Here is a 13,422-nt window from a genome sequence, read left to right as displayed (position 1 = left end):
AAGTGTACTTAAAACAAAGTAAAGATGAGAGTGCAAATGTTTTTTGGTCACATCTACAACATTTCATTGTAAACTACATTGTGAATTCAAAGGCACAATGAGTTTGTAACGAACTGTTGCAGACCAATTTGATAAACCATAAATTCGGAATATAAATATTGTTTAAAGCTTATGAATTATGTAACAATATTTATATTTTTTCCTTTACGACCAATAAGCGAGCAAGTTTTTTTTCCCTAGGTGGCATCCTTGTGTTTTGACTTGGCCCTTTAGGATAATCATACTACCATTTACTACCTCCGCTACCTGCTGACGTTGCTCACATGCATTATGATGGGCCAGTGGACTCCATTTCAAGGAGTGAAGTTTTTAGACATCTGAATTAAAAACAAGAAACAACTTGAAATGAAAGATACTATGCCCAAGAAATTCAAAAATGCCAACTTAATTACGCCCAATAAATTATCGTAGACAACTAATACTGAAAATGAATCACAATAAATACCGGGGCAGAATATTCAATAATTTTTGAGATAAAAAGTGGACTTTGACTCAATTCAATGCCCATTTCTTAACAGAATGATGAGTAAGCTGCTGCTCGTATAAAAAGTGCCAATGCATAAGACCTTTCGGAATCATATTCAGATAAAAAATTTTATTGGAATTTTTTTATCGGATAATTTCAAACTCTCATATCATATGTATGGAAATGATTTTAGATCTTAGGTGATGCTAGGTAAATGAAATCCTCTAAAGATCATAAGCATGAATAAATATTATGCTACAGATGCAAACAAATATGAATAAAATGAGTCTCTCATAAGCCCTCAAGAAGTCATTTTTTTCTCACCTTCCCAGGGCGACAACGTCAAGGAATGGCGACATCAGAGGGGGCAAGGTGAGGGGGACATTTTTTGTCAGGATCGGCGCGACTTGAACTGTATGTCTCTACTATTTTTATTTAAAGTTTATTTTATATTTCACTTTTCCTCATACATAATTCCATCAGCCACTCTGTTTTCTGTCACGGAGTAATGACAAAACATAACTGATGACAGAGTGGTAAAGATGGCAAATTGTGGACAGATGACAATTTGTAGAAGAGGAATTATCTTGGATGGATTGACTGAACAAAAATCCATCAGTCCCGTGCAGTCCATCTGAATGGGTCATCCATCATTTGTCCAACAAGCCTAGTCTTCACCATGGCCGTCACTGTCGTAATCATCTTAACAGTCACCATCACTGTCACTGGCATGGCCATCTTAACTGTCACCATCACTGTCACTGTTATCACCATCTTAACTGTCACCATCACTGTCACTGTCATCACCATCTTAACTGTCACCATCATCACCACTGTCGTCACCATTTTTACTATCAGTGCCCCGTCGCTGTACTTACTATCCCTGTCACTGCCAACGTATTTACTATCACCATCACTGTTTTTTACTTTATTCACTGTCGTCACTGTCTTAACTATCACCATCACGGCCATTGCTCTCGCCGTCACTACTACCACCACCACAATTGGTGTTACAGTCACTGTCATCCCTTTGCCTCTATCCTGCATGAAATTATGCTCTAAGAGAAATACACACCCGATGTTGTCTCATTCTTCCAACCTGATCCAGGAGACCACGAATGAAACTTCACCCCAGAGAAGGAATTTAATAAACCTGACAAGATGGGCACTTATTAAACCTCTCAGAGGCCCCAACACATATGCGCTCATCATTCATTCAGGCCCTGTGGACTGGGTCAGTGGTCAATCCAAAGCCCAAGGGGAAGAGGGGGTCATAGTGAGGGTCCCCGGCGTTCATGGGCAGCTGATCAACGGACTTGAACCAAGTGCGAGAGAGCTTCCCGGAGAAGCCATAGTCGCCGAAGAGCACGTCTGCAACGCCGTGGCCCTCCGTGCCGGGCAGCCAGGCCGCCACCAGAGCGTCGACGTGGGCGAGATATGGCTCGATAACGACGGGCCGGCCGGAGACGACGACCACGACGCACCGGACGTGGCGGCAGACGCGGTCGATGGTGGTCGGGCCCGGCGCGATTAGGGTTAGGTTTGTGCTGTCGCCGTCCCCTTCGGCGTAGGGTTCTTCGCCCACCACGACAACAGCGTAGGAGAAGCCTCCGTCCTTCACGAAGCTCTCTGATGGCTTCTCGGAGTAGACTACTTCGGTCTTCTGGTCCACCGCGCTCCGCACCGCCCCCAGGATCGTCGTCCCTGCCGAGATGACTGTTAGTGACCTCGTTCTGTCTTATTCTCTCTCTCTCTCTCTCTCTCTGTGCCTGTATCTCTCTCATTCTCTCTCATTCTAGCTCTCAGAGTCCCTCTATTATTCTCCCTCTGTCTCCCTTATTCTCTCTGTTTCTATCTCTCTCTCTTATTGTCTACTTCTCTCTCGTATTCTCTTTCTATCTCTCTATTATTCTCTCTTTCTATCTCTCTCTATTATTCTCTCTTTCTATCTCTCTCTATTACTCTCTCTTTCTATCTCTCTATTATTCTCTCTTTCTATCTCTCCCTATCTCTCTCTCTTATTCTCTCTTTCTATCTCTCTCTCTTATTCTCTCCTTCTATCTCTCTCTCTTATTCTCTGTCTATCTCTCCCTATCACTCTCTCTTTCTATCTCTTCCTATCTCTCTCTTATTCTCTCTCTCTTATTCTCTCTTTCTATCTCTCCCTATCTCTCTCTCTTATTCTCTCTTTCTATCTCCCCCTGTCTATCTCTCCCTATCTCTCTCTCTTATTCTCTCTGTCTATCTCTCCCTATCACTCTCTCTATTCTCTCTTTCTATCTCTCCCTATCACTCTCTCTATTCTCTCTTTCTATCTCTCCCTATCTCTCTCTCTCTTATTCTCGCTGTCTATCTATCCCTATCACTCTCTCTTATTCTCTCTTTCTATCTCTCCCTCTCTCTCTCTCTCCAACTCTAATCTCCCCATCTTCATCTGTATCAGTAGTTCTAATCTCTTTCTCTCTCTCTCTGTATCTGTATCGATATCTGTAAATGTATCTCTAGTCTCTCTCTATCTGTATCTGTATATTTATCTCTAGTCTCTCTCTATCTGTATCTGTATATGTATCTCTAGTCTCTCTCTATCTGTATCTGTATATGTATCTCTAGTCTCTCTCTATCTGTATCTGTATATTTATCTCTAGTCTCTCTCTATCTGTATCTGTATTTGTATCTCTAGTCTCTCTCTATCTGTATCTGTATATGTATCTCTAGTCTCTCTCTATCTGTATCTGTATATGTATCTCTAGTCTCTCTCTATCTTTATCTGTATCTGTATCTCTAATATCTTTCACTCTATCTGTATCTCTATCTGTATATCTATCTCTAATCTCCTTCTCCCTCTGTATATCTATTTCTAATCTCTGCATCTCTCTGTACCTCTAGCTCTAATCTCTCAATCTCTCTGTACCTCTATCTCGCTTTGTATCTCTACCTATAATCTCTATCTCTCTCTGTATCTTGATCTCTACTCTCTCTCTCTGTATGTATCTCTCTCTACCTCTCTAGCTTTAGAGATACATATCTCTCTCTAGGTGGGTAGGCAGGTGGGCAATAGATAGAGGGAAGGGGGGTTCACCGATGGTGTGGTTGTTGCCGCTGAGGCCTTGCCAGACGATGGTCCAGCCGCCGCACTGGTAGCCCAGGTTGTCCGCGTGCGTGCCCGCCACCAACACGCGCCCCGCCGACTTGGCAAGCGGCAGCAGCGGCGCCTCCCCCTCTCTCCCATTCCTCAGAAGAACCATCGACTTCCTCACCGCCTCCCTGGCCAGCTCTCTGTGCTCCTGCCCTCACCAAACACAGCGCATGAATATTTCCTAACCCTCATTATTCAACATCATGATGATGCTGCTGCTGATGGTAATGATCATGATGCTGCGGGTGATGGTAATAATGATGATGATGATCATGATGATAGTAATGATCATGATACTGCTGGTGATGGTAATGATGATGATGATGATGATGGTAATGAGGATTATCATGATGGTAATGAGGATGATGATAATGTGGATGATGATGATCATGATGATAGTAATGATCATTATACTGCTGGTGATGGTAATGATGATGATGATGATGGTGGTAATGAGGATGATGATAATGTGGATGATGATTATGAGGATAATGAGGAGTATGATGATGATGATGGTAGTTTTGATCCCGTAGAAGAGTGTCATGAGAGTACCGTTTGTATCATGAGGAGGAAGATGAACATGATGCTGATGCTGATGATGTTAGTGTTGATCCAGTGGAAGAATGTCATGAGAGTACTGATGGTATGATGAGGAGAAAGATGAACATGATGCGGCTGATGATGTAGTGTGGATCCAGTAGAAGAATGTCATTAGAATACAATTGGTATGATGAGGAGGAAGACGAACATGATGCTGATGCTGACGATGGTAGTGTTGATACTGTATAATAATGTCATGAGCGTACGGATGGTATGATGATGAAGAAGATGAACATAATGCTGATGTTGATATTAACTATGAGACTGATGATGAAGATGATGAGGATATTGATAATGATGATATTAACCGTGAGATAAATGATGAAGATAATGATAATGATGATGGTAGTGTTGACACAGTTTAAGAATGTGATGAGAGTTCCAAGGTATGGTGAGGAAGAAGATAAAGATGACATTAATGATGATATTGACTTTGAGGCTGATGATGAAGATGATGATAATGATGATCATGGATGTAGTAATAATTAAAACTGATGATGGTTGTGGCCCACAATATTAATACTTTTAATTATTAATAATAATAGCAGTACAAAGAAGAAAATGATGATGGTGGCATGTCTAGGTCACCTGTGAGCCCAGTTGTTTTCCCAGACGATTATCTGGAAGAGGGTTCTCGAACAGGCCCATGGAGAACTTCACTCTCAATATCCTCCGCACCGCATCGTCTATTCTTGACATGGGAATGAACCCACCCTTGACCAAATACGTAGTGTCTCGCTGGTACTCCGTCAAGTTGTAGGGCAGCATGATCTGCGTTTATTTGTTTGCCTTCTCACTCTTAACTTCTAGAGAGAGAGATAAAGATGCAGTTGCAGACATGATGTTGGACATTGAAAAAGACAGACCAAGCAATTGAGGCACTAGCAATGGACACAGTCATGAATATAGGGATATAGAGATAGGAAAAAAACATAGTGATGGTGAGATTCGCTTAGAAATAGCCATGTAGATGCTACGAGAGAGAGTTTGTGTTAGACTGCTTCGGATATAGAGATAAAGATAAAACTGAGAGAGAAAAAATAGAGAGCAATAAGTTTAGAGAGAGAGAGCGACAGTAGTAAAGACACTGCGGAGGAGATGTTGGTTGAGATAGAGATTATGACGAGAAGTCACGATTGTCATTATTATTGAAATACTCTCGTAGAACCGGATATAGGAATGATGATATAGACAGAAAAAAGACCGAGGGATAGTTGGTAATGGAGATGGAGAAAGAGACATGGATCCAGATAGTAATGGAGATAGAGAGAGAGAGAGATGCTGGCATGTAATCGAGGATAGAGATGGAGAGAGAGAGAGAGAGAGAACGGACCATATCAATACCCGCGAGGATCCCGGTCTGGAGAGAGAAAGTGTAATTCTTGCGAGGCGGGGTCGTAATCTTATCGATCCCAGTCCAATCCGAGATGACAAAACCCTGAAAAAACCCAAGAAAATCTCTGAAATCGCTGCGACTCTCCAATAACACCACACTCTAAATCCCTTCTTCCGTACCCGGAATCGGAGCCTGTTCTTGAGAAAATCGGTGATGAGGAAGCGATTGGCGTGCATTTTGACGCCGTTCCAGCTCGAGAAGGAGACCATGATCGTGGATACGCCTCTTTGAATGGCCGCGTAGTAAGGAGGCATATGAATGCTGAGCAGCCCATGGAAATCGATCACGGTGTTGTTCTCGTTGATCCCCTTCTCCGTTCCCCCGTCGCCCACGTAGTGTTTGGCGCAAGCGGCGACCTTGTTTCTGCGCAAAAAGATCGCCGATGAGAGAGAAAGACGAAGAGAGAGGGAGTGGATCGTCTCAATAACAAGTTTCTCTCTCCTTGCAAGGTTTGGGCATGAGAGAGAAAGATGGAGAAGAGCGGAGTGAGAAGGGAGAGGGAGTGGATCGCCACTGATAACGAGTTTCTCTCTCCTCGTGAGGTCCGGGCATGAAAGAAAAAGAAGTGAGAAGAGAGATGGAGTGGATGGCTCCTCATTACGAGTTTCTCTCTCTTCCAGAGCTCCGGGTATGAGGGCTAAATATGGAGAAGAGAGGAGTGAGAAGCGAGAAGAGAGCAGAGAGATGGGAGGGAAAGAAAGAAGAGATAGATAGTGGATGGTCCCTGATTATGAGTTTCTCTCTCATCCGGAGCTCCGGGTATGAGAGAGAGATGGAAAAGAGAGAAGCGAGAAGTGAAATTGCAGGGCAAGAAAGAAGAGAGTACATGGATGGTCCCAGATTACGATTTTCTCTCTCGTCTGGAGCTCCGGGTATGAGAGAGAAAGATGGAGAAGAGAGAAGAGAAAGGAATGCATCGTCCCTGATCAAGAGTTTCTCTCTTCTACAGAGGTTCGGGTATGAGAGATAAAGGTGGAGAAGAGAGGAGTGAGAAGCGAGAAGAGAGATGGAGAGGAAAGAAAGAAGAGAGAAATAGACGAGAGTAGATGGTCAATTTAGAGCTCGTGGGTATGAGAGAGATTAGAGGGAAGATAGAGAAAGGGAAATGATAGGCAGGCTTGAAGTGAGGGAGAGAGAAAGAAGAAGGGAAGAGACTGGAGAAAAGGGTGAAGAGAGAGAGGGTGGTGCCCGAGTGAGAGAAACGGTGCTCGGAGATAAGAAAGAAAGCAAAGATGGTGCCCGATGAGGAGCTTGTCTTTCCTTTAGAGCTCGAGAAATGAAAGAGAAAGGTGGAAAAGGGAGAAGAGAGAGAGAGATAGGGGGAAGAGAAAATAGAGAAGAGAGAGAGAGGGTAGTCCCCGAGGGAGAGAGAAACAGCGCTCGGAAATGAGAGAGAATGGAAGGAAAGTGAAGGGATGAGAAGAGAGAGAAAGGGTGGGTGGATGATAGCGAGCTTCTCTGTGCAAGCAAAACGCCGCGACTAGAGAGAGTGAGGGGGAAGAGAGCGAAACAAACACGGTGGCCTTCGGCTAGTCTCTCTCTTCTTCCAGAGCTCGGAGATGTAAGAGAAGATAGTAGAGCGAGAAAAGGTGGTGCCCGACGACGAGCGTTTCGACGCTGAAGAGGTGGCGCCGGAAGGTGAACTGCTCTATACTTGAAGTTGTCGATGATGGAAAAGAAATAGAGGGAGAAAAGAGATGAGCGAAAAGAGCGAGGATATAGAAAGGAGATTAGATGGAGAGAGAGAAATGAGAGGAGAGTGAACAAAGAGGAGTGAAAATATGAGTTAAGAGGAACAAGAAGGGAGAGCACAAGGAGTGAGAAGAGAGAGAACAAAGAGAAAGAAGAAAGAGAAGTGAGAGAGAAAGGTGAGAGGAGGGAGGAGTGAGAAGGGAGAGAAAAGTATAGGAGAGAGGAGAGACGAGATAGGAGTGAGAAGAGAGAGAAAAAGGTGAGTGGAGAGAGAGGATAGACTGGGTACTGGGGTAGGAGTGAGAAGAGAGAGAAAGATGAGAGAAGAGAGGAGTAAGAAGAGAAAGAAAGGGGAGAGGAGAGAGGAGTAAGAAGAAAGAGAAAGGTGAGAGGAAAGAGAGGATAGACGGGGTACTGGAGTAGGAGTGAGAAGAGAGAGAAAGATGAGAGAAGAGAGGAGTAAGAAGAGAAAGAAAGGTGAGAGGAGAGAGGAGTAAGAAGAGAAAGAAAGGTGAGAGGAGAGAGGAGTAAGAAGAGAGAGAAAGGAGAGAGGAGAGAGAGGATAGACGGGGTACTGGGGTAGGAGTGAGAAGAGAGAAGGTGAGAGGAGAGAGGAGTAAGAATAGAGAGAAAGGTGAGAGGAGATAGGAGTGAGAAGAACGGAGAGAGAGGAGAGAGGGGTGAGAAGAGAGAAGAGAGGGGTGAGAAGAGAAAGGAGAGAGGAGAGAGGAGAGAGGAGACGAGTGAGAAGATATAGATCAGATGGAGAGAGTGATCAAATTGAGAGGAGAGAGGAGCGAAAAGAGAGAGAATAGAGATGAAGAACACGGAGAGAAGAGAGACGAAAAAAGTGAGGAGAGAAGAAGAAGAAAATAAAGGAAAGATAAGAGAGAGGAAGAAGGAGAGAGAGCTAGAGAGAGAGACAGAGGAAAAAGAAGAGAGAGAAGAAGGGAACCTCCCGGCAACGAAGGGGACGCCTTTGTGGGAGTTGAGAGGAATGAGAAGAGAGGGATAGAGAGAATAGTGAGGGAGAGAGGAGTGAGGAAGACGATAGAGAGGAGAAAAAAGAGAGAGGAAGGGAGATAGAACTAGAGAGATATAGAGAGGAAAGAGAAGAGAGAGAAGAAGGGTAGAGAGGGAGGGACCGAGAGCCAGAGAGAAGGGTGGAGAGGAGGAAGAAGCGAGAGGAAGGGACAGAAAACTAGGGAGAAAAGTGTAGAGAGGAGAATGAAGAGAGAGGAAGGGACAGAAAACTAGGGAGAGAAGTGAAGAAAGGAGAATAAAGAGAGAGGAAGGGACAGAGAGTTAGAGAGAGAAGGATGGAGAGGAGAAAGAAGAGAGAGGAAGGGAGAGAGAGCGAGAGAGAGAGAGAGAGACAGAGGAAAGAGAAGAGAGAGAAGAAGGGTACCTCCCAGCTACAAAGGGGACGCCCTTACGGGAGTATGGAGGGATGTCTCCCTGCAGCCCGGAGATGAGCGTCGTCATTGCTTGCACAATCTTTGGGTCTTCGCTGTAGCTCTCGTAGCAACGCCCCCACCGCGGGTCTCGGCATACCTGAACCAGTTTGACGAATTCTGTAAAATAATTATTGATTGATAAAAATAATAATAATGTACCGTTGAGATGATGAACAAGAAGAGCAAGCATTGCAAAAAAATATGGAGAGGAAGAGTAAGAATAAGAAGAATGAACCATTTTCATGATGGATGAGAAGAACAAGGATGGTGAAACGCTACAATGGACAATAGTAATAATAACAATAATAATAAGAACAAGAAAAACATGAATGATGGAGCAGTAATATGGGGACGAAGAAGAAGATGATGAAGATGATGAATAAGAAGAACAAGAGTGATGAAACAATAATATGAAGAATAAGAATGAATAAATGAATGTGATGAAAGAACAGTATGAATGAGCGGGATGAAGAAGGATCATTAAATAATATAAAGAATGAATGATTGTGATGATGGAGACGAAGAACAGAAACTATGAAAAAACTATATGAAGAAGAAGAATAAGAATGAATAATTGTGATGATGGAGATGCAGAACAAGAAGTATGAAAAATAATAGAAGAAAAAGAAGGAGAAGAATTACAGCGACGCATGGGGCGAAGACGTAAGGTATCCCCGTCGCGCGAACTTCAAGCGCCGTCGCCGCGCCGATCCTCTTCACTAGCTGGGGATCCCTGAAAGAGACAAAGGTAGTTGAGATAGACACAGACTAGGAGTAAGAGAGAGAAAGGACGGGGAACAAGTGAGAGAAAGAAAGACAACCGGGCCTTTGGTCTTAGAGAGAGAAACTTTTCGACGCTAACTCGTTGAGAGAGAAAGTTTGAGAAAGTTAGAGTCTTGATCCTAGAGAGAAGACGAGGCAGACAGAAAGAGAGGAGAGAAAGTACTACTCTTGGAGTCTTGGTCATACGGGTTAAGATGGTTTGAGACCGAAAGAGTAGTGTAGAGTAAGAAAGAGAGATAAAACTCTAACTTTGGTGATAGAAAAGGAAAGAGGCGCGTAAAGAGGTAGAAAGAGAAAGTAAGAGCCTCCTATACGAAGAGAGGTAAGTAGAGAGAGCAAGAGTGAGAAATCTTGACCCTTGGTCTTAGAGAGAGAAAGATTATTGTATGAAGAAAAAGCTCGACTTTTGCTCATAGAGGAAAAAGGCCGGTGGAGAGCTAGAAAGAGAGCTAGAGCCCCCTGCTATAGCAGTTCGACCATAGACGTTCGAGGGAGAAAGTGTTGTAACTCGTTGAAGAGAAACAACGACCCAAGACGCTATGGTGAAATGCGGAATCAACTCGGACGTGATAACAGTGTCGGCGTATAGAGACAGGAAACAAGAACCTCTTTACGTCACCGGCGTGACGTCAACGTGCAAGGCTCTTGGTGCAGGGCAACGACTTCTCGTATGGTGCTGCAGAGCAACTCCTCAAACTCCCAAGACAATGGAGCGGCCACCAAGGAGTGATGAAGACAAACCAAAGGAGAGAGAGAGAGGAGAAGAGAGGAAGAGACAAGAAGAATGAACAGAAAACTCATATGCCTCTTTCATTTCAGAATAGATTTGCCCTCTATATATAGAGGGCCAATTACAGTTTCAAGGAATTTGAAAGGTCTGGAATATGAAAAGCCAAGAGCCTTTTCATATTCTCCAAAGAAGCCTCTTCATATTCCCACAAAGAGACAAGAGGAGGGGGGTTAAAACTTTTCAACTCCCCTTCCTTTATTGGGGTTTGACAAGTCAAGCCCTCCCCCTTCACATTCCCGTAATGGGGGGGCTGACACATTCCAACAGAAAGACCGAGGAAGTTTGACCGTTGGCTTAGAGAAAAAGAGGCAATTAGAGAGAGATAAAGAAAGAGACAACGCTCGACCTTTGGTCAAAGAGAGAGAGAGAGAGAGAAGACAGTAGAGAAAGAGCAGAGGTTGGAGGGAGAGAAAAGAGGGTGAAGAGAGAACAGGGTAAGGGAGGAAAAGAGGCTAGAGAGAAAGAAGAGAGTGGAGAGAGAGAAGTGTAAGAATGATAGAAGAGAGAGGAAAGGACAGAGAGAGAAAAGAGATAGTAGAGGGTGGAGAGAGAGAGGAGAGGCTGAAGAGAGAGAAGGGTAAGAGTGATAGAAGAGAGAGGAGATGGAGAAGAGGGTAGAGAGAGAAGAGAGAGGAGAGGGTGGAGGGAGATTTGTAAGAATGATAGAAAAAAGGGTAGAGAGAGAAGAGAGAAAAAGAGAGAGAGAAAAGAGTGTAAAGAGAGAGAGCAAAAAGTGAGAGAAAAGAGAGTAAAGAGAGAGAGAGCAAAGCGAGAGAGAAAATAGAGTAAAGGGGGAGAAAACAATGTAAAGAGTGCGAGAGTAAAAAGAGAGAGAAAATAGAGTAAAGAGAGAGAGAAGAGTGTAAAGAGAGAGAGTATAGAGAGAGGGAGAAAATAGAGTAAAGAGAGAGAGAGAGAGAGAGAGAGAGAGAGAGAGAGAGAGAGTTGAGGGCATGCCTGGTGGAGCCGAGGCCCACGTTATGGGGGAAAATGGTGGCCCCATACACGTTGTTGTGGCCATGGACGGCATCGATGCCGTGTATCATGGGGATGCCAAGGCGGCTTCCGAGCGCCCCTCTCTGCAGTTTCTCCACCATCTTCACCCATTCCCTCGGCGACGCCTTGTCTTTCGGAACGCTGCCAGCCCCGCTGAGCACGCTCCCTGCTCCGCCATCGAAAAATTGCAGTAGACGTGGAAGGACAAAGTTTTAGACTGCGATAACGATCAGATTTTGATAGCGATAGAGAGAGAGAGAGAGGTAAAAAGAGAGAGTCAGAGATAGAGAGGGATATAGGGGAGTGAGAGCGAGATGGAGCTAAAAAGAGAGAGGCTGGGATAGAGAGAGATAAGGGGAGAGAGAGAGAGAGAGAGAGAGAGAGAGAGAGAGAGAGAGAGAGAGATGGAGCTAAAAAGAGATAGGCAGAGCTACAGAGGATATGGGGAGAGAGAGAAAGATGTAGGTAGAAACAGAGGCCGAGATAGAGATGAATATGGGGAGAGAGAGAGAGAGAGGTAAAAGGAGAGAGGCAGAGATAGATGAATGTGGGGGAGAGAGAGAAATGAAGGTTAGAAGAAAGAGGCAAAGATAGAGAGGAATATGGAGATAGCTTTGAAGAGAGAGGCAGAGATAGAGATGAACATGGGGAGAGTAAGAGAGACAGAGATAGAGAGGTATATGGGGAGAGCGTGAAAGAGATAGAGGTAAAAAGAGAGAGCATAGATAGAGATCAATATGGAGAGAGAGAGAGAGAGATAGCGGTAAAAAGAGAGAGCATAGATAGAGATCAATATGGAGAGAGAGAGAGAGAGATAGCGGTAAAAAGAGAGAGCATAGATAGAGATCTCTATGGAGAGAAAGAGGTAGAGAGATAGAGGTAAAAATAGAGAGCATAGATAAATATCAATATGGGGAGAGAAAGGGAGAGGGAGAGAGAGAAAGAAAGATAGAAAGAGATAGGTAAAGATAGAGAGGAGATGTGAAAAGAGAGATATGGCGATAGAGATATAACTATCAATGTAGAGGGGAGCAAGAGATAACGATTAAGATAGAGGCGGATATAGGGATAGAGAGATAGATGAAGGTGGATATTAAAATAGAGATGTAAATGTAGAGGTGGAAAGATAGAGGTAGAGATAGAGATGGAGATGAAGACTTAGGAAAGGAATGTGACAAAGACTCAGATACGATAGAAATATCGGCTGATACAGATATAGAGGTAGAAACAGAGATGGAGATAGAAAGGGATGTGACAAAGATACGAATGATGTTATAGACCGAGATAGCGATAGAGATTGAGAAAAAAAGAAGATGAAGCGATGGAGAAAGAGAGATCGAGCTAGAGAGATAGACAGATACTGATATAGAGATAGAAACAGAAATGGAGAAAGATGGAGATAGGGGAGGATCGGAGAAATATAAACTGATATTCTAGAGAAAATGAGAGATCAAATGAGGCAGATATTGATAGAGAGAGACAAACCGACGAACTGGTTCTTCATGATCTCCGGCGTAGCGATGGAGCGTTCGATCTGGGCCATCTGGCCGATCTTTTCCTCCAGGTTCATGCGACTCAGAAGATCATTCAGACGAACATTCAACGGTAGACTCCTGTCCTTGTACTTGAGATATTCCTTTTCTCTCGCCACCGCCGTCGTCGCCACTAAGCACAAAATCAAGCTGACGACGGCTACCGCCGCCGCCGCCGGCGAAGAGTTCATCTCTCTCCCTGATCTTCCACCGGCAGAGAGAGATAGAGAGAAAGAGAGACAGAGACACAGAGAGAGAGAGAGAGAGAGAGAGAGAGAGAGAGAGAGAGAGAGAGAGAGAGTGATGTAGGACTAGCAGAGTTTCAGTGGAGCTTTATAGACAGAAAAACGAAGCGATGGGTATGGCCACTACAGCGTGGTCCAGTCTACTCATGATTTCACTATTTCAGTCAACGTCGAAGTTTATAAAAACATTACGGATTAGAATTTCATTTATTACAACCGTAAACTCACCGTGTCAGTTATCACGGGTCCTCTCAATTACTATCTCCGTG

The 13,422-nt window shown here is 44.1% G+C and overlaps 1 protein-coding gene across 1 annotated transcript; it reads right to left on the bottom strand.

Moving 5' to 3' along the window:
* Positions 1 to 1,643: 1,643 nt before the first annotated feature.
* LOC144702723 (uncharacterized) lies at positions 1,644 to 13,203 on the bottom strand. The gene is made up of 9 exons (XM_078574739.1): positions 12,862 to 13,203; positions 11,338 to 11,542; positions 9,450 to 9,540; positions 8,759 to 8,904; positions 5,778 to 6,021; positions 5,596 to 5,700; positions 4,851 to 5,033; positions 3,606 to 3,810; positions 1,644 to 2,230 (listed from the first exon to the last, which is right to left on the bottom strand). Exons 1-9 carry the CDS (start codon positions 13,097 to 13,099, stop codon positions 1,743 to 1,745), a joined length of 1,905 nt encoding a protein of 634 aa, XP_078430865.1. The 5' UTR covers positions 13,100 to 13,203; the 3' UTR covers positions 1,644 to 1,742.
* Positions 13,204 to 13,422: the final 219 nt, after the last annotated feature.

The sequence above is a fragment of the Wolffia australiana genome, chromosome 4 (genome assembly GCF_029677425.1).
Source record: "Wolffia australiana isolate 7733 chromosome 4, ASM2967742v1".
Classification (NCBI taxonomy): domain Eukaryota; kingdom Viridiplantae; phylum Streptophyta; class Magnoliopsida; order Alismatales; family Araceae; genus Wolffia; species Wolffia australiana.
The sequence above is the reverse complement of the archived record's forward strand: the minus strand, read 5'-3'. Positions and strand labels throughout refer to the sequence as shown.

Bases quoted from the DNA above. Each gene is read 5' to 3' on its own strand.
- LOC144702723 (XM_078574739.1), bottom strand. From the start codon at position 13,099: ATGAACTCTTCGCCGGCGGCGGCGGCGGTAGCCGTCGTCAGCTTGATT. The intron at 11,543-12,861 runs GTTTGTCTCTCT...ATGGCGGAGCAG, and splicing joins CATGAAGAACCAGTTCGTCG to GGAGCGTGCTCAGCGGGGCT. The intron at 5,034-5,595 runs GTCCGTTCTCTC...AAATAAACGCAG, and splicing joins TCCTCGCGGGTATTGATATG to ATCATGCTGCCCTACAACTT.